The 19719-nt window shown below is 44.7% G+C and overlaps 1 protein-coding gene across 2 annotated transcripts; it reads left to right on the top strand.

Annotated features, from left to right (window-relative positions):
* The first annotated feature begins 485 nt into the window (after positions 1-485).
* On the top strand, positions 486-16374 carry SH2D1A (SH2 domain containing 1A). 2 transcript variants are annotated; one of them, XM_040614499.1, is made up of 4 exons: positions 486-709; positions 13236-13299; positions 15657-15792; positions 16148-16374. In XM_040614499.1, the coding sequence occupies exons 1-4, from the start codon at positions 573-575 to the stop codon at positions 16186-16188; spliced, it is 378 nt and encodes a 125-aa protein (XP_040470433.1). In that variant the 5' UTR covers positions 486-572; the 3' UTR covers positions 16189-16374. The 2 variants fall into 2 exon arrangements, with proteins under 2 accessions (XP_040470433.1, XP_040470432.1); XM_040614498.1 differs by having other exon boundaries at positions 15657-16374.
* Positions 16375-19719: the final 3345 nt, after the last annotated feature.

The raw sequence follows: 19719 nt of genomic DNA, 5'->3' as shown, positions 1-19719 counted from the left end.
TGAGTGGCCTGGCGGGGCAGGGACAGCGAGGCCGGCTTGCTTCCTCTAGTTCCTCACCCCTGGGGATTTGAAAAATAAAAGGGTAAAAAATAATCCCTGCTTTGCAGAGGGCCTTTGGAGCTCTTCCTTGTGCCTGTTCGGGTTATTGCCAGAAAGGACAAGTGCCTGGTGGCAGTGGTGCCACGGTCTTGGCCTCCCTGCCCTCGTGGCCACTGGCCCCGCAGCCATCGCTATGTTGCCATGTCACATCCCTGCTGAGGGGAGAGCTGCAGGGGCGGGAGTGGGCTGTGAAGTGGCGGCGTGAGCTGCGACGCCGTGAGGATGTCACAGCCTGCAAAAAAGGAAAACAAGAAGGGCCAAAAGGGGAAAAAAAACCCCACAAAAAGGTTGCGCTCGTTCCTCACTCTTCCCTCAGCACTGTCTCACCCTACGTGGTGGCTTCAGAAGTGTGAACACATCCTGTTTACATCTGCTGCCGAGACAGAGGTGCTGAGGGGAGCGCACAGCTGAGGAGCAGTTGGAGGCAGCACAGTTCACAGGGAGAGCTGCCTGCAGTGGGAGCCGGCACCGGCATGGACGCGCTGCCCATCTACCATGGTGGTATCACCCGTGAGGCTGGGGAGAAGCTGCTGCTGGCAACGGGCACTGATGGCAGCTACCTGCTGCGGGACAGTGAGAGCATCCCAGGAGTCTACTGCCTCTGCGTGCTGTGAGTAAGGCCAGCGGGGCTGGACGCGGGGTGCTGGCAAGGGCTGGTCGGGTGGTAGCTGGTTTTCAGCCTTCATGTCCATGGTACGGTCTGTTCCCACATAACGGTGACAAAATATGTTCTAACGTTACCATTTGCAGACAGGTGTGAGACTTCTGGTTCCTTCATCTTGACTCAAGGCAGAGGGGTGCAGAAGGGGTGTGGGGTCCTTTGCAGAGTGAAGGGGAGCAGGTTTTGCCTTGCAGAGCCCATGCTTCCTATGGGCATAAAACAGAAAGAGAAAGCAGGTCTGGAGCACATAGGAAGGATGAGTGAGGTGCCATGGAGAAGAGTTGACTCCAGATGCCGTGTGCTGCTCTTTGTGCTGGATAAGTCTCTTGCTTTCTGCCCGTTGTCTTCTGCTTCTCTAACGTGCTTATGGGCATGCTTAGCAACATCCCTGGCGTCTCTTGTCATCAGGAAGGGTAGCATGGATCGCTGTCATCTAGTACGTGCCTTTGCTTCAGGACATTTGGTCAGACTGTGTCCCCTCAAGCCGTTAGGCTTGGAGTGAACTACCTGTAAAGTACATGAAATACTGGTGGGTAACAAATTAAGTGGTAATGCTTCATCAAACATGGTGAAAGGGGAAAGTTCTGATGGGATGGCGTGTCAAAGAGAGGGTAGAGAAGTTTCCCTGAGAGAGCTGGAGAACTTCATAGGCATAGCACCTCATTTTAATGAGGCAATTTAATTACCCTACTTCTGGCAAAAGCAGAAGGTTTGAAAGTCCTGAGACATAATGCTGGGCAATGAAGTACCACTGCATCAAGAGGGCAAAGATGTGTCTACCAAGGGTAAGCAGACACTTGCGCCTCACTTCAGTAGAAGAAGGAATACATCTTAGGGCCAGCAAGAAATTAGCTAACAAAGGGCGCTTATATAGCTGGAAAAAAACCCCCAAAAATCCAGAATAGGAAGAAGAGTCCTAAGTCAGGTTTTCCCCAAATGTCTTCAGTATGTTTCCAACAATATGCAATTAAGCCCTGGGTGCATGTTGTTATTCCCTTGTTGTGGACCAGTAAATGGAGGCATGCAAGAAGGTTATAGGCAACCCAGAAAAACAGAACCTTCTTTTCAGGGAAGATCTTTGTGGCAGAAGATGTATTTTTTTCTTCTCTTGTGAAATGAGAAGGTGAACCAAGTTAGGTGCTACTCCTAACAAATACCCTAACAGCTAGCTGAAAAATGGGAAATAAGAAGCATCTTGAGTTAAATGAAAATCGAACAGACATAGCAAGAGATAAGGAGTGCTATGATTCCTGTGATGGGAATAGGCAATAAAAGCAGAATCTCTTTTAAATAACCATCAGAGGAAATGGTGATATATCTCCTTAACACTCAGAAGTCATTCAGTGCAGGTGAAACACTAAGGCATTAGAGAAATGATCAGGCAGAATGTTACAATGCGGAATAAAATAGAGGATCCTAAAATTAGTCCCCCATTAGTCTAAATCCTGATGTAGGTATGTAACAATGTCTTTCATCTGAACACAATCAGTTGGGATTTTTTGCTCTATTAATGGTAGTTTACGTCCTTTGGAAGAAATTTCATGAATGAAATAAAAAAATATAAGATGAGAACAGGAAGAACAGAAAGGATTGCTAACTGTAAATGTGTGCAATTTCTGGGGGAAAAGAAAAGAGACTTCAGAAAGAAACAGAACCCTACCTAATTGTTTCTGGAATTTATGAGCCACTCATCTATATGTTGTGTTGCATTCAAACATATATATTATAAACAAAGGGGTAAAAGCAAAAAATATCACTGGCAAATGTTAGGCAGGCTTCTTATAGAATACAGATCCTCAATAAATTTTTTATAAGGGAAATTTTCAACTGGATCTTGGATAAATCCAGATAAATAAAATGAAAAATGTTATGATGAGTATGATTTGATATAGACAGAAAGGTGGCTGAAAAATGCTACAACTAAGTCTTGGTTTCAGTTCTTCTTAATATTTCAATTCAGAGCATTATGTAAGAAATAGCAGATACAGTAAACAACATATCACACAATAACTTTGGAGACAGTTACCATAAAGATACCAGGAAATGGTCTCACACTGAAGATAGCAATGACAGTTTAAAGAAATGTGGGCCATAAACAAGAGAAGTGCTTTGACAGGCAAAAGTTTAGCAAAGCAGAGCACTTTAGTGGAGCGATTGTAGGAGCTAGTAGGGAAGGTATGAGAAATGTAGGTATGTATTCAATAGAGGATGCTAAAGCCTGGCTTTGGCAAAATAAACCAATAGACCCAGCTCCCCCAGATTCCAGTCTGAACATCATGCACAGAGATGAAACAGGAAACAAGCATGTATGTGTGTGAAAGCGCTAGTAAAAACTGAGGGAAACATGCAGTTGCTGTTTTCACTGTTTAAGAAAAAAAAAAAAAGGAAGAGTAAGTACTTTTCTGACTTTTTATGCTTCCTTCTAAATAAATAATGGAAATTATGAGGAGTCACAGAGTTATTCAGAAATTTACATTTCGGTTCAAAATTCACGCTGAAGATCACTCTAGGAATACCTAGATATATCAAGATTAGGCAAATAATGTATATAATGGAAATACTGAATTGATCTTTGAAAATGCGAAACAAAGCTGGTCAGCCATTAGATATATTGCAGTAAGTATCAGAGCTAAACAAAAAGATTTACACCTTCCCAATGACAATTTCTAACAGAAGGGAAACTGCTTCATACTGCCAGTGATGTTTCTATTGCTCTTAGAAAAGAAAAAGACAAAAATCATCTTTTCCAAAATCAAAACATGTTCAGTCTGTCTTCTTTCCCCTCTCTCTGCACTTCCCTGGAGAAGTAAAACAAAACAAACCTAAACCCTTGCTTCCCAGATCCAAGCCTTCCTAGGGTTTGGGTTTTTTTTTTTTCCATTATGGGGGAAGAAGGGAGCTGTCAAAATTAAAAGGCATAGTTCTGATGAAGGGAAAAGAAACATTTATCAAAAAAGTCATTAAACAAATATTTGGATGACAATACTGTCACCAGCTTGCGCTCAGATAGGTGGTCGCTCTGCACTTCCAGCTCCAGGTACAGTAATTGATAAGTCCTGCGATTGCCACTGCATTGCTTAGGCTCAAACAACGCCTCCTTTTTCCAAGAAACTGCATAAATTTGTAATGCTGTTCCACTCCCCCCCACCCCCCCGCACCCCCCACAAGCCCTAACGTATTTTAGCGGTCCTGGAGCCTCTTAAGGCACGTAATTAGGGCTGCTGTGTTCACGGTCAGGCTCATTCACCTTTTGCTTTTCCAATTAAAAAGTGGAGCCCTGACCTTTAAAGAGGAGAAGAGTCAAAGACTTCATGAATCCCTTGCGAATGACACTGATTTTACAGGGCAAGCATAAAAGAGACAGGTAGTGGCATAAAACCTGACCTACAGAGACGGGTAACTGCGGCAGGCAGGGCCTTGTTGTTGGAGCATTTGGCTGGAAAACTCTGCTTTCGCTCTTTGTTTCTCTTGAAGTTTTGCTTTATCTTCCTCGAATGCTGCTTTCTGCTGCCCGAAGTCACGGTGTTCAGATGGCATGCCTGCAAGCCTTTAAAAAGAGAATGGTTTTTGGTGTGGCTGTGGCAAAGCACAATGGACGCGCTTTCATAAATACTTTAAGACCACAATTAAACCATGCATGGAAGAGTAGAAGGTTTTGATTTGCAATAGTGTCCCCTGGGAATCTTACAGAGTTGCTGCCTACGGGTTTTGGCAACTCTTTCTAATATCAGATGCTACCAAGATCTTAATTTTATTAATACCATTATCAAATGGATAATATATATTTTAAGGATGTTCTTCGCCGCGTTTTGAATGTGTCAACACAGGAGCACTATCTTTTCCTGGAAATATTTTAGGGTTGCATTGGAAAGCAAGAAGATTTTTGCTGTTCCTGAAAACTGGGATAGAAAAAATGCATATGCTTTAAAAAATGTACACATTTTACCTGTAAACATTGTAGACAGTACACCAGGGTTTTTGTATCAAAACCTGATTGTCCCAGGGAGCTTTCTTTACTGGTCTGGTTTCCTCTTTGCTCAATACCCCATTTGACATTTTTAGCACCCTCAGAAATCCTGTGTTCACACCACTCCTAATGAAGTCAACAGGGGACACCGGCCACAATAACAGCGGCTGGTCGAGGAGCAGCTTCTTAAACTGTGCCTGAAAAATGCATAAATAAAATGCCTGAGAGTGCCAAAAGCACCGCTCTCCTTTACAGATATATGAGCACACATGCAGAAACAAGCAGCTCATGCCTGAATTGGCAAAGATAAAGCATTTGTAGTTTGGGTCTTAAAATTCACATACTTGAGAAGACTTGGAATGTTAGTAGTTGTTTCAGACCTTTAAGTAAGCTAAACATGACATACTTGTCAAACTGTGTTCAGATTATTTGTTTGAAACCAGCTGTTCATGTACTGTGTTGTATTCAATTTGTGGAGAATAATCAAAAGCTGAATAGAAAGCTGTTTAGAGCTCTTGAAGCAACAGTAATGGCAATAGGGATAGGCTGCAGTCCTATCGGTTTTTACGTGTGCTGTTTCTTCTGTCACTGTAACCATGGTGCACAAGTTCAGGCAACGTGCAGAAACTTTCTGATGCAGCAGATGTATCAGCTGTACAGCGTGAAGGTGTAATACAGGATCACGAGCCAGCTTCAGCTTAGCATTTCTTTTGTTTCCCATGTAATATTTTTGATAGAAATGGCAGAATAATTGCATTTATTACCACACTGCACATAATAATCATCGCCGTTTAAAATGTAGTTTGGAACAAAAGCTTCTCTCTGGGGATGAGCCCCTCAATTCGAGGTTGGCATTGTAAATACCACACACTATTTTCAGCTTTGAAAAAAAGATGTCTACAGCGCAACGGTAAATTCTACTGAGGTGAGTATTTTAGCTCCCTGCTAACTGGAGTGAGCGTTGTCTTTCCTGAGAATAATTTGGGTAATGGCCTTGAGGTATTCCAGTGGCTTTTCTTGGAAAGATTTTGCAAAGGTAGACAGCCTGACTGGTAGGTAGCTGCTACGCTACTGAATCTGTAAATGACAGAGTGGGTACAGTTGTTAGATAACAGAACCTAAGCTGGCTCTACCCTGGTTTTGTACAATCATAGAATCGTTTAGGTGGGAAAAGACCTTTAAGATCATCTTGTCCAGCTGTTAACCTGGCACTGCCAAGGCCACCACTAAACCATGTCCCTGCATGCCACATCTGCACGTCTTTTAAATACCTCCAGGGATGATGGCTCAACCGTTTCCCTGGGCAGCCTGTTCCAGTGCTTAATAACCCATTTGGTGAAGAAAATTTTCCTAATATCCAATCTATCCAACTTGAGGCTGTTTCCTCTTGTCCTGTAGCTTGTTACTGGGAAAAGAGATGGGGCCCCACCTCGCTACAGGCTCCTGTCGGTTGCAACAGTGATTCCAGGTTCAGGGATTTTATAGTCGGTCTGAATTAATCCCTAAAACCCCAATAACTATTTCATAGAAATATGAAACAGTAACATTTACAGGGCTATTGACAGTGTTTTATCTATTACAGTTCTTGTGAGTTTTGCATAAATTGAAGAAAGAATTTTCACCACATAACCTGATTTCATGTGGTTTTACCTAAGTGAGGTACTGTTCTGGAGGACATGGTAATACATGAAGCTTAGTTACCAGCCTATCATAATTTCCTTCTGTTTAGCATCTCAGATTTGAATAAATTCTCAAAAGCATTGCTTTTAGCTGGCATCCCCTTGTACCAGACCAACATAAACCCTGCTCAGAACGGCTTTTCGGGTAAATCAGCAGCATTTCTTCTGATGGTTAGGAGTGTTCAAGTGGTGAAGATACTGACAGTCTTCCACAGAAGATTGGCTCTAAATTCAGAGGCATTTCACAGGATTTGACTTGCTTTTTAAAGCTTCTGTTAATTTCAGAAGAGAAAAATAAGATAATGTATTTGCTTTATAATGCTACAGCATTGCGGCAAGCTAATACTAGTTACTGACTCAGTATCATGGGTACATTTTTGTCACAAGAAGCGTTGGTAGGGGAATCAGTGACAGAAGCATAAACTCAGGTGGGTGTGTACAGATTGCTGCTGTGAGTTAAGCTACGGTAACACTGTTTGGCTTTTCAGATGTTGTAAACACTGATTTAAACTATTTTATTCACTCTTGCTGGCACAGAGCTTGTATCTTGCACATCATCTCAATGTGAATGCTATTTCTTCAGCTTGGGTTAGCTGATGGGTGGTAATTGCTAAGTTGCCGTACTTTGATTGTATGCCTGAGACCTAAACAAGGCAAGAACCAGGCTGCTTGTCAACCAGAAAATGCAAATTCCAGGACAGAGTGAGGAGCTGTAAGCTTAAATAGGATTTTCTCCTACATTAAATAACAAGACTTTTGGCCTTTCGATGATTAATAAACCAAGCAAGAATATAACAATTGAAAAAAACCCAGAAGTTTAAGTGGGAGGTTGAATTGACTGTTGCATCATTTTGGCAGCTGTCACTTCTGTTTCATGGGGGAGGTCATGCGGCTCAGGGGTACCCTGGGCAGGGGACACCTTGATAAGCACACACGTGAGATGTGCAGGCTCCCAGGCACTACTGTGGAGTCCCCCAGCCTCACGAGTTTTGGCTCTGTGGTAACCATTGCCCATCTCAGTAGCCACTGTGATGCCCATGCCATTGCCTACGTACTTGGTCCAGGGTTCCGCACTGGGAGGCAGCCTGATGGTCCCTCTGGGCATTCATGAGGTGATCCACAAACATCCTGCATCAAACACCTCTGGATAAGGCAGAAGCAGCTGCAGCCTGACCTCTCATGCTCACTAGATTATCTGCTGCACGCCATTGACCCCCCCCCACTCTGAAAGCACCGAGTCCCTATGAGCCCTCCTGTAGTACTCATCTCTACAGCATTAGTAGTACTCATCTCCATAACTTTAAGCAGTTTCTAAGCATTATCTCAGTTTGTGTGATGAAGAGTTTAACTCTATTTCACATGAGAGCAAATGTGACACAGGAGGCTCAGGCCTGCAGCACCCTTTAGCTTTGGGTTCCCAGTGTGAGGGGTACAGGGATGGGTTTTGAGACTACCCAGTGTTACTCTGCATAACCTGTTGACTTTGCTTGCATTGCTGAGGGCTGTTTCCTTGTTTCATACATCTTCTGTTTCCAAACCTTCCATCTACTATTCCTGGCCTTTTCAGCCCTCCAGCATTTTGTAGTGCTCCCAGTTCAAGCCCCCTCACGCTTCACCTTGGTATTTTCCCTTCCTTACTCATTTAGTCTTACTCTCTCCCAGGGATTGGATTTTCATTGCTGTTTCCTTGCCCAGCTTGCATAGACATGGGTCCCCTTTCCTTTCCTTCCTCATCCACCCCACTCAGTCCCCATCTTCCTTTCCAAGATGCCCAATCTGAACCACCTTCTGTTTTTTTCCCCTGCTAATCCAGGCCAGGCAATGTGTGTGCAGCCCTCGTGGCCTGAGATCATGGACCCTGCTTAGCTGAGTGCCCACAGCGCAGCCAGCCCAGGCACGGCGCAGCTATGCTGCTAACAACCTTCAGAAGGCACCTCTCATGCAGCCTAGACAGCCACCACTGCTTTCTATCAGAGGCTGCAAGAGATATACCTTCCCTCAAACAAACTTTATGTCTTACTCTAAAAACTGGGCAATCCCCTCCAACAATTGGAAGATTTATATAATTTTTTTTTTAACGTGGGAAAATCATTGTTTTCCCTAACTTGTCCCCTTTTATGGTACTTCTGCATTCTCCATCTTTAAATAAGATTTAAGCAAATACCTAAGAAACACAGATTCAGTCTGAAAGAAACGGAGTATGGGCAGTATACAATGCTCAGAACCACTGTTTGTCAGCCACGCCACTGTCTGGTTCTTCATTGATATTGTAAAGTGACATTCCAAGGTAAGGTCAGGATGCAAATATACCAGGTAAGAAGAGCTGACTGATACAGTGCAAAGACATCAGAAGACAAAGTTGTGTAAAGAGGAAGAAATTGATGTCATTTATTGCTGACATGGCTTTTCCTTGTCTCTCTGTCTTTCTTCCTCTATATTGGTTCCATTTTGGACCCAGAAATGAATACAAATTAGATTAATAAAATTTCCCAACTGAGATACAAAACATTTGGAAATAATTTTAAAATATACCATGCAGCTGAATCATCATGGTTAATTTTAATCTTCAGCATGCAGTTAATATCCTCTGGCTATTTCAGTGGTGCAGAAGATTGTAATTATTCACCTGTTAAAGTAAATGCAGTTTTAACAAGTCTGATCACAGTTGAAGAGGAGGAGTGGAGGGGACAGGTAGGCAGATGCTGTCTCATTATGTCATCTGTGAATGATGCCTTTGTAGCTCTTTGTGAGGAATTATCTAGCTATAAAGAAAAAAGCCTATAATATAAAGCAGACTGTTTCCTGTAATTGCAACTTTTTCTAGATTTTCCTTTGACAAAGTTTTCCCAGCAACGGTATTGCAACAGAGACAGCGCTAGCGCAGTTCCCAGCTGGTATAAGATATTCTTTGTTGTGGAGATGAAAAAATAAGTGAAATGACATAAAAATATCATCAGTGGTGACTAAACCGCTCTTTTGTAAGTGCTATCCAATATTGTCCTTACAGCAATGGCTGTTTTCTGCTTCCTCTCATCAGCATTTTGGTATTTTTTGCCTTTGATCAAAAATTTATAGTGCCTCATTCATCAAGCTGTTATTTCACAACTGCTGCCGTCCCTTGAGCTTCACTGGCGTGAAAGCGGAGCTTTGCAATCATGAGGCTTGCGGCCGTCCTTGGGCTAGATGGAGGGATGGGGGACCCCTCCCCTGGGTCTTTGCTCGGGTGTCAAAAGCTTGTCCTCCTCCAAGATACACTGGTATGCCAGTGTCACTGGAAGAGCACTCTCTGAAATCCTTCTCTCAGTGACACGTGTCCGTCTCCTGTTGATTTTGTCTGGCCGAGAGATGAGTCTGGAACACTGAGAGGTGGACCTGGCTTGCGTGTCACCAGGTAATGGCCTCAGAGCATAAGCTGTGTGAGACATCCCCAGTGACTAGCACCATGCCCATGGTGTTTGATTTTTGGCTTTAGCTTCATGGCCACACCACATACAGGAACATTGCGTCACAGTAGGAGCTTTTATCTGACATGAATGGAGTGAAATGTAGAAATCTGAGCTGTCCCTTCATGGTGGCTGCGGAATTTCTCATCTCCTGAGATCTAAGCTCCAGTAACTGCACTTTTCCACCTGCTTTTGCCCCCTGTTACGTGTTTTGCTCTTTGGAAGGGAATGTTCTACACAATCTCAATTTTAATTTTTGTATTTAATCTTTGTTTTAAGGAAAACACCTTGAACTTCCTTCGGTCCACACTGATCTCAGTTAATGTTGGGTAGTTTGAATCATAAAATCCTTTCTCATGGGAGGCTGTGCCCATGCAGCAGTAAAGAGAACTTGGCTCATCAAAACCATGTCACTCACACGTGGAAGGTAAAAAGCTCTTTGAAGTGGTAATGAAGTAAGTTCCTGCTGCTTAACAGAAAGTTTTGATAAGATCACACTCGTTGGGAGAGTATTTATCAGAAGTGCTGTAATTCATTCTGTGGAAACAAAGATCCCAGTGGAAAGTAGTTGGGAAGATCTAGCTGTTCCCCTTCTTAACAAAATGCACCCCACCATGTGCATTCCCTTTGAAGAAGCAGGTGTGGCCGTCCTGGGCCATCTTCCACCTACACGGTGGGCTGTGATCACTGATGGCTTCAGAGCTGACAGCAGGTGATGCTGCTGTGTTTGTCAGCTTAAGCACAGTGAACCCCTTCAGGCCTTTCCTCCTCTGGGAAAACAATGTACATTTGCCAGGTGAGTGGAGAGATCTCACTTGTCCCTCACAAGGCTGTGATAGCAATATCTTACTCCTCCCATCCTCCACACTGCACTCAAAGCATTCGTGTTCCCAAATTCTTGGTCCATTTTCTGTATCTTGTGAGTTTTTAATCTGAGCCATCCTTTGTGCCATCTCTGGACTTGGTTGAAATATCTTACAGTGGAATTTTCTGCAAAATGCAGGATAGGTGCCTATCTTATACCTTACCCTGCTTTGGCCCTGAATATTACTTTATCTGACCTCTATTTTTCAATTTATACAGCTTAGTAAATCCTCCTGGCAGAGTGCTGAAAGCCATCAGACATTTCAGAGTCAGGGCAGCACCCCAACCCCTCAACCACTTCCAGTCATGCAATCTCTTGGGTAGAGAAAATGATGAAAGAAACAGCAGATGGTAGCTTTCCAGGCAACCGAGCCATTTGTGGGAAAATCAGATTTTAAAGAGACTGAGCCAGTCAGAATGCTTTTGGGCAGCCAAGGCCAAGCATGGGTAAAATGTACAGTGAACTAATAAAAACAAGAGGCGAGAGAGTGAGTTTTAGATTTTTACATACTGATTCTGTTGTTTTTAAGGCTTGAAAAAAAACCAAATAGCTGCAGATATCGCCAAATATCCCCTTCAAAGAAAGGGGATAAAATGTCATGGTCTCTTCGATGTTTCCCAGTACACTGTGGGCTGTAGTTTCATTAATCATATATTGGCTGGCATGCTACATACATAAGTGCAGGAGAGCCCCTTGTGATGTCTAGAGAGAAAAGGTTAATGTGAACATCAGCTGCTCATGATATGCTGTCAATACAGGCACAGCTCTCCCAGGTGTTAGGGAAGGACGTGATGGTACGAGGTTATTTAAGGACCCCGACGGGAGACGTTGGATTCCCTGAACATGAGCATATGCAGTGGCTTAGAGGGATGTGCGTTCAAGCAATGGGGCTTGAGCTGTGGCCTCAAACACCAGTGACCACGATGCCATGGCATGGACAGGAGAACAGTGTTGTCCTGCCATGTCCTTCCCTCCTCCCGCAGCTGCAGCGGATTGCTCACACCCCTATCCCAAGAGCCCTTTCTGGGCCCATGAAACCCTTCAGGGACCACAGCAGCTGCGCTTGCTGGGGGAAGTGATGCTCCAGTGGCTGTTTCCAAGAAGCCAGCATGGCCGGTCACTTTTCACGGCCAACCGGTGCCAGGTGGAAAGTTGTGTCTCTGGTTAACACGAAGAGAGGGATGAGGTGGTGGCAGGACTGTGGGGCTACGTGGGGCAGCCCCATACCGAGGAGGAGGGCAGTGTCTCGGCAGCTGCACAGGCCATTTGCACCCGCAGCAGCCCCGACGGGAGGGGACGGCGCTGTGTCTTTGTCTTCTGCCGCTGTATTTAATCACGGTGGGAGTCAAGTGGTGGGGGCAGAGCTCACAAATCACGACAAGCATTTTTTCTCCCACTTCGTGGGGTTGTAGCAGTGTGACAACTGTTAACAACTTCCTGCTTGGGTTAAATTATATCAGACACTGCTTTGCAAAGGTTGATGTAATGACTTTTTAACAAGAATTTATCCAGGAGCCATGACACGGAGCGTAAGTAATTGCAATCATATGGTATCTGTGTCATTGATGGTTTCTGCTATTTTGTAGTAACTACTATAACACCATGTATAATTGGAAAGAAAGATAATATTTTTCTGCTTTCTCAAGAATGAGAATTGATGCTGAAATAGGGAATGGTCCCTAAAATCCTGCTGTGTATTCATGTAAACCTGTGTAGTGTGAAATACAGTCTTCCTTATCTGATACCATCTAAACTGATATTGCACCCACGGAACTACTGCCGATTGTCTCTGCTTCTGAGTTAAATTTTTGGATATTGGTATAATAATCTACCATGTAAATTATTCACTGTGTTGGGTTCGTAAGGGAAGCAAGACTGACTCTGGACATGAGTGTGTCTTATTAGTGTATGTCTCCTTATTCTCAAAGGACTCAAATTAGAGTTAAAAAGAAGGAAGATTCCACGCTCTTGTAAGTCTCCCTTATCAGTATTTGAGAATTAGGAATGTACAGCAAATGCAAAGAGCAATTTGCCTTGTTTTTTGGGTCTAGCTTTCCAAATAAAATTACAGTCATGCTCTTGCTTCTGGGAACACCTGCATTTAAATGGATTACAATACAGTAATGCTAGCTGCCAATACTACACCTTCTCCTTTTCCAGGGAAAGTATGCCTGGTATGTGTCAGTAAAAGAAGATCACTGAAAAAAAGAAAAAAAAATATAATGTTGAGGCAGGAATGAAAGCAATGTCACAACCTAGAATAACCAAATATTGCTAACCTAGATCTGAGTCAGACCTGTCCCTCTCATCCACAAAGAACCTAGCGGGTTGAACACTGCTTCTGACCCACGTCTCAGTTTCTTTATCTATGCAGAGCCTTTATGGGTAAATTTATTTTCAAGGAATGTTAGCAGATGAACTGACTCCCACGTAGCAGAGTATACCTATTGTGAAACCTGACAGTAGAAGTGAGTAATAACTACCTGTTGATTTTTTTTTTGGTTTTTTTTTTTCCCTACAGGCATCAGGGTTACGTTTATACCTATAGAGTGTCCAAGACAGAAACTGGATCCTGGAGTGCTGAGGTGTGTATTTCTCATTTCTCTTCTGAAAATTTCTACATCCTGTTTGATATTCATATTGATTTAATGAAATATATTAAAATTATTCACGTTTGTGCATAGTCTGGTTTTCATCGAAGGTAATCGGTCTTGAGTGTGCCCATCACTAAGATGTCTTGGTGTTACTTCTGACAGTCTTGAACTCATGAATTAATTCCCTGTTACATTTCAGCTGCTGCATAATGCAACAGTGCATTATTTTGCATCATTTCAAACGGCAAAAATATTATGTTTTTATAATTTGACAAGCACAATCTGTTCTCTTCTATCCCACGTACCATTAATGTCAGAATATTTAAGGAAATGATTTTCAATCTACAGTGTTTTAAAGTTAATTTCTCTCCACATTATTTCATCACAGGTGCAAAACATATATAGGGTAGCCAAAACTTGATGCAAAATACATTTTCACCCATCTGATAAGAAACTGGTAACTCAAGTGTAGAATAACACCATTTGCAATGCAGACAACTATTTGGGGTGGTAGAATTAGGATGCAAACCTGTATTTCTTTTACGAAGGTCTTGTTCTTTGATGTACTCTGTGTATTAATTTGTAGTTAGCTTTCTGTTTGCACGTTAATGAACACTGATTACAAACATTAAATAATTTCTAGTCAGACATAATTCCTTGGCCGTTATTATAATAGAAGTGGTTGCAGTGCTCTGGAAGACAAGGCTGATTCCTGGGGTTACTCAGAAGCAGATCGGGGAGTAAAAGTCACTCACATTACTGCAGAGTAAATAATTATCTGTGTCGCTCTTGGGGTTGGTACCCAGGAAGAATCTGCTCGCTCGTTCCTGTAAGGTGTTGGGAGCACCCTGTAGGAGGGTTTTCAGGACAGGATGGGGTGGTCCTGTGTCCAGCATGCCAGGGCAAGCGCTGGTGTCTCAGCAAGGATGCCGGGACCCCAGGGACATCCACCTGTGGAGGATAATTCCCCGAGTGAGGCTGCAGCCTGCTTTGGCTCCAAGTAATGACAGCATCTGCGGTGAGGTTTCTTTCTGGTGTTATATAGACCTGCTACAACTCCCTCACCATGACCTCCACTGGCTTCCTGCATATGGGTCTTGGGCTTTCCCTCGCTGTATCGTAGACAAACCTCATGTGTTTCACAGCGTAGATGTCCTGAAGGCCCAGGACTCTCAATACATCCTCTGCAGGGAAAGGTGCTAGCTACAGACCCACGACACCAAACCTTCCTTTAGGCAAACAGAAACCTTGGAATAAATGTTGCTAAGACCACGCTGGCCTCAGCTGTTAGAAGCAGCAGCCTAAATCCAACTCAACCCCACGAACTATGCCTCCAAGGCCAAAAGAGGCTCCAGCTGCAGCTGGTGCTTTCTTGTCTCTGCTTCCTTCCCTGTGGCTGGTTAGTCTCTGAGCAAGCTCAGGTCATACCCATCTTTCAAGGACGAGGCAGGGAAATTAAAACTGTGCTGGTAAAACCCCAGCCAGTGTGAAGGCTCCAGCTGGTGCCAGTGAGGCAGGATTTAGCTCGTGACTGCTGGCTGAGACAGTGTCCCTTGAATGGGACTACGCTGGCAGGACCTACGCTTGTCACCCCATGGCTTTGGTGGGGAGGGGTTATTACAAAAATGCCTTCAAGGGTTTAACAGCAACATTGGATTTTTGATTAAAAGCAGACACAGTTTTGTTTCACAGCATTTGAAAAGATTCTGATGCAGAAAGATAGAAAACCTCCCACTTTTAATAAACAGGTAAGATTTTTGCCACTGCCTTTGTACAAGAGGTAGACAGGAGAACTCAATGAAGTCCTAACCCAGCATTGAATGCTCAGTGCAAGGCTTGAGAAGAGGCTGTGTCCATGCCTGAACTTGGTGGTGTAAGGACTTCCCCTCCCTGTAAGTGCTAGGTAGCTCTGTGGGTTGTCTTACTGGTATTTCCAGGCTGGAAGTATCTTACCGATAAACCCCAGGCTGGAGGTTAAATCACTGGCTGCAATAAATCAGGGCCAGAAACAGCGCAAGATCACTTGGGAATTTGCCTGATGAGCACGGCAGGCTGTGGGTTGCTCTTGCAGTGATTAAGAAACTGTCCCTCTCCCAGGCTTCTATCAGCACCTGCGGGAAGCCCCCTTAGAGCAGGGGGGCAGCGATGCGCGGGGGAGGAGCAGAGCAGCACAGCTCATTGACTCATTTGAAGTTGGCACATCAGGGGGTCCAGCTGAAGGGCTGGCTCCTTTCCTGGGGTGCGTGTGTGCCTTTCTGAGGACATGGTTTCTGTGCCAGGGCCCGGAGGGCAGCGCAGGCGCTCAGCACCCAGCATCCCCTCTCACCTCTCCCTCTTTGGCTTCTCAGACAGCGCCTGGGGTCCACCGGAGGCTCTTTCGGAAAATGCACAACCTCATCTCGGCCTTCCAGAAACCCGACCAAGGCATCATAACACCCCTGAAGCACCCAGTTGTCAAGGACATGAACACCAAATACCCACCAGGTACTCGTGGGGCAGAGGGAGCCTCAGCTGTGACTGAGCAGAGTCCTCTGTGGCGGTGTGGATGAAGGGCTTAGAGTTATTTGCATCTTTGGTCTGAACTAATAGGGTGACATTGCCAAAAATATGCCCTGACTTTGCTCCTGTGGGATTGAAATGCTGGCACTCAGGTGCTCGTTAGGGATGGGGCCTGTCAATGTGATGAGAAAATCGATTTTGGATATGGTTTCCTGAGTGCTATACCAGCGGTGGCTACCTTCCCTGCCCAGCACCCTTGCTCTTGTAGGGATGAACCTTCTGATCTGTCCATTTTCTTGTGGTGTTCACCCTTTCATAGCTTTGTGATTATTTTTCTTAGGGAAAAATGAAGACCATGGCTTCCACCTGCAGCCGTCATGAAGGCATTTCCCCAAATGTGACATAACCATATCTTCCAGTGTCCGTGCTCTAGAACAGAATGATTTATATGATAGTTAATACAACTCCATGAGTTTTCTTGTAACATTTGCAGAAATGTGTATTTCATAGAATTTATAGCTCAAAATTTAGAAGTTTTACGTTTCAGAATGCTTTGATTTTTTTTTTTCTAAGAGAGGATAAAAAAATATCAACTACTAAATAGTGTAATGTCTTTTTTTTCCCTCTTTGTACTCTCAAGTACAAGACATTTTTCACTTCAAGTTTAGTTCCTAATTAATAATTTGGTACTAATTTTACATTAATTAACTTTGGACTCTGCTTTGCATTGTTCTGGTTGACATGTATGCAGAATTGAGCAAGTCCCCTTTTATACCCTTAGGCAAATTGCTTACATTGAAGTGTCCTTGCCTTGGGTGGGCTGTGTGTCATTCACAGAGTTCCTAAAGATACTCCAGAAGTGCACCATAAGGATCCCCACTAACTGATTTCCCATGACGCCAGGTGCTCTGCCCTGTAGCTTAGCAGAACTGGCCACTGCTGCCTGGATGCACAAAATCTGTAGTTTGCACAAAACCTGTAGTTTGCACAAATGATCAAAAGCTTAAGCAATGCACTGAGTGACCGAGAACAACCAGTGAAGTGGAGAACGTTGCTCTTTGCTTGTGGATATTCTTTATGCTTGAAAAAACCCACACTTGCATATAATTAAAAAAAAAAAAAAGAAATTATTTTTGCATGACAGTTTTTCTGCTTTTCTTTGCCTATCAGTGTGTTTTCCATGCTGCTGCTGGGCTCCTGGAGGACAGGGCTGAATCTACAGGACATGTCAACTGCACAGGGTTTGCATGTGGCTACTGGGGAATTTGGAGTACGTGCCTGTTACGCTTGGGGTTTAACAAGCATGGTGACACTGTCCTGCCTGAGCTGGCAGACAGTAGGAAACACTTTTGACCAGACTGGATGCCCTGCACTCCTCTTGTTTCAGGGGATAGCACTGTGTCTGCACTGCAGTCAAAGGGTGGTAGGCATGTTCCGAGCTCCCTCTGCGTGGGTTTCTGCCAGGTAGGCTTGTGTGGCTCCTGTGAGCTTCGGAAGGGACCCTGGCTGGGGCCCAGCCTTGTTTGAGCGTGCTCAGTCTGCAAGGGGCATGCATCTGGTCTGGCTGGTAGGTTTGTGTCACCGTTAGTCACCCTGCAACTCACAGAAATGGTTCTGGCTATCAAAAGAATGTGGGTCTCCTGAGCTGTCTTCCAAAGCGTGAGACTAACAGTGATCACAAATGGGCTAAAAAAAAAAAAAAAAAATTTAAAAAGAACAGCTCTTAAACATTGTATAGCCACCTTTGGGTTATTCTTGTTAAATATACTTCCAATGTCCACACAGCTTGGAAGGCTGGAAACGTTTCCTAAAAGAGAAAGATTTTTTTTTCCCCCCAGAAATACCAGGCTACAGGCTCCTAATGCCACCAGCCACGGCCAGCCACGGCTCGGTGGCACAGTGAGAGGTGCCGCAGCTACTTGGGGCTGATGGTGAGTCCTGCGACAGCAGCTGCCTCCCTGCAATAGCCCCAGTGCGCGCGTATCTGCGTGTGGGATACTGACATGGGGAAGCCTCCTTCACAGGTATGTTAAAAAACCCTCCGTCATAATCTGCTTAATTGTTGGCATCCTGGACCCTGCCTTGTTTTCACCTCGTTAAGGGCAAGCTGGATGCAAATAGTGGCAGAGCTAAATGGGCAGCAGCTGCAGGATTCTGCAAGGTTAGGGTGCTCCAAGCAGCATTTGATAAGGCTGGAAGGTTAACCTTTTTTTTTTTTTTTTCTATAAGTGGTTCTATGTGTGTGTGCATGTATGAGAGTGTATGCTGAGGCAGTGCAAGCAATGAAACATTTTCTGTGAAGCACAACAATATCTGTGCAAACCAGCAATGGGAATAAATGGCATAAACCAACAGCCCCATTGTAACAGGGACTGGTGGGCAATACTGTTTCAAAGTTGTGACAATTTTGGTTCATTATTTTCAGTCTAATTGAAGGCCAAATTTAATTTCTGGTGAAATGTTCCCATCCCCCCAGCTAGTCACATCATATTTCACACTGAATGTGCATGTGTTGCTCTGCGCCTCCTTGCTATATATACTCGTTGGGTGAAACAAGGGTCTTAATACAGTGCTGTACAGTGGCAGATCCAGCATGATTTACTCTTTAATAAAATATTTACAAGCTGTTTTTTTTTAAAAAAATCATTACATAATTCAGCAAATGCTGGCCATGGAGGTACTGAACTGCCCACTGCCAGCATGGAGTGCAGCATCTGCAGCACCAGCTGCTTTGCTGTCACTTGTGCCCATTGAACCTTTCCTTCTCTCTGCCTTAAAGGTTTCCTGACTTGCTGTGCATCTGCGGTGGCTGGTCCCTACCTTCTCTTCTCTGGTTTTGTGCTGCTGCAACCCATCATTCCCCAGACCCAGGTGACCTGCTGGGTGCTGGCAGGGTGCGTGCCTACCCCCAGGCTTCCCGGGGAGCTCTTTTGCTTTCTAAGTGCTGGGTCTGAACTCCTGGTTTACTTGGGTTCTCCTGGGAGCAGGAAAGAACGTGCTTGGAAATGGTCCCTGCCAGATGATTGCACCATGGTGGGGATAAACGTAGCGGGAAGCATTTTGCCCAAGGGCTGTTACCTGTAGAAATGTCCTATTGACTTCAAGCGAAGGCTGAGGCTGGCAGTGCTGCACATGCAAAGCCCGTGGCACCAGAGCAGCAGCCACTCATCTGCTCTGCGGTGTTGAGCCGAGGATAACTGGTTTGAATATGGCTGACTGCAGAAGTGCATTGTTTTTCTAAAAAAATACATAAAATAGGCCAGAATATGCCATTTTTGTTTAAAGCTGAGAATGTTGTTTCAGTTTCTGATGTAAATTATTAAGACAGAGGCTTGTTTGTGTTGTTTCTTTTGGGTACCCAAGGGTCTGGAATTGCCGTAGGCTTAAACAAGGTGGAAACAGAGAGAGAAGCTTGTGGTACCTGTGGGACAAGGAGTCGATGCTTGGTTATGGGAACAGTAATGTGGAAATTACATAGATTTCATGCATTGACTTAAGGATCTGTAGCTCTTCACACCTTTAGAGAACAGCAGCCACAATTTGTGGGCATGACTTCCCGGGTAATGTTTGTGTCACCGGCTTCCTCCTTCCCGCCGCCCCTCGCTGGGATGCAGCCCCTCGCTGGGATGCAGCCCCTCGCTGGGATGCAGCCCCTCGCTGGGATGCAGCCCCTGGCTGCTGCTGTTGCTCTGCCCTGTCCCTCCCCAGCCCCCCCCCTCCTCTGGGTGCCGCAGCCCCGGCTCTGACAGCTAATTTTGCAGCTCACTGCGGGGACCCTGCGTCCCCTGCCCCAGCCCTCCCTGCTCTGCCTTCTCCCCAGTAAAGGCGCTGCTGCCCCTCTGCAGCGACTCAGGTCTGGTTTTGCTTCCACCAAGCCCCCCCGCGCTCCCCGGCTGTGGCTGTGACAGACCT

This window comes from Falco naumanni, chromosome 14, assembly GCF_017639655.2.
Source record: "Falco naumanni isolate bFalNau1 chromosome 14, bFalNau1.pat, whole genome shotgun sequence".
In the NCBI taxonomy this organism is placed as follows: domain Eukaryota; kingdom Metazoa; phylum Chordata; class Aves; order Falconiformes; family Falconidae; genus Falco; species Falco naumanni.
The sequence above is the reverse complement of the archived record's forward strand: the minus strand, read 5'-3'. Positions and strand labels throughout refer to the sequence as shown.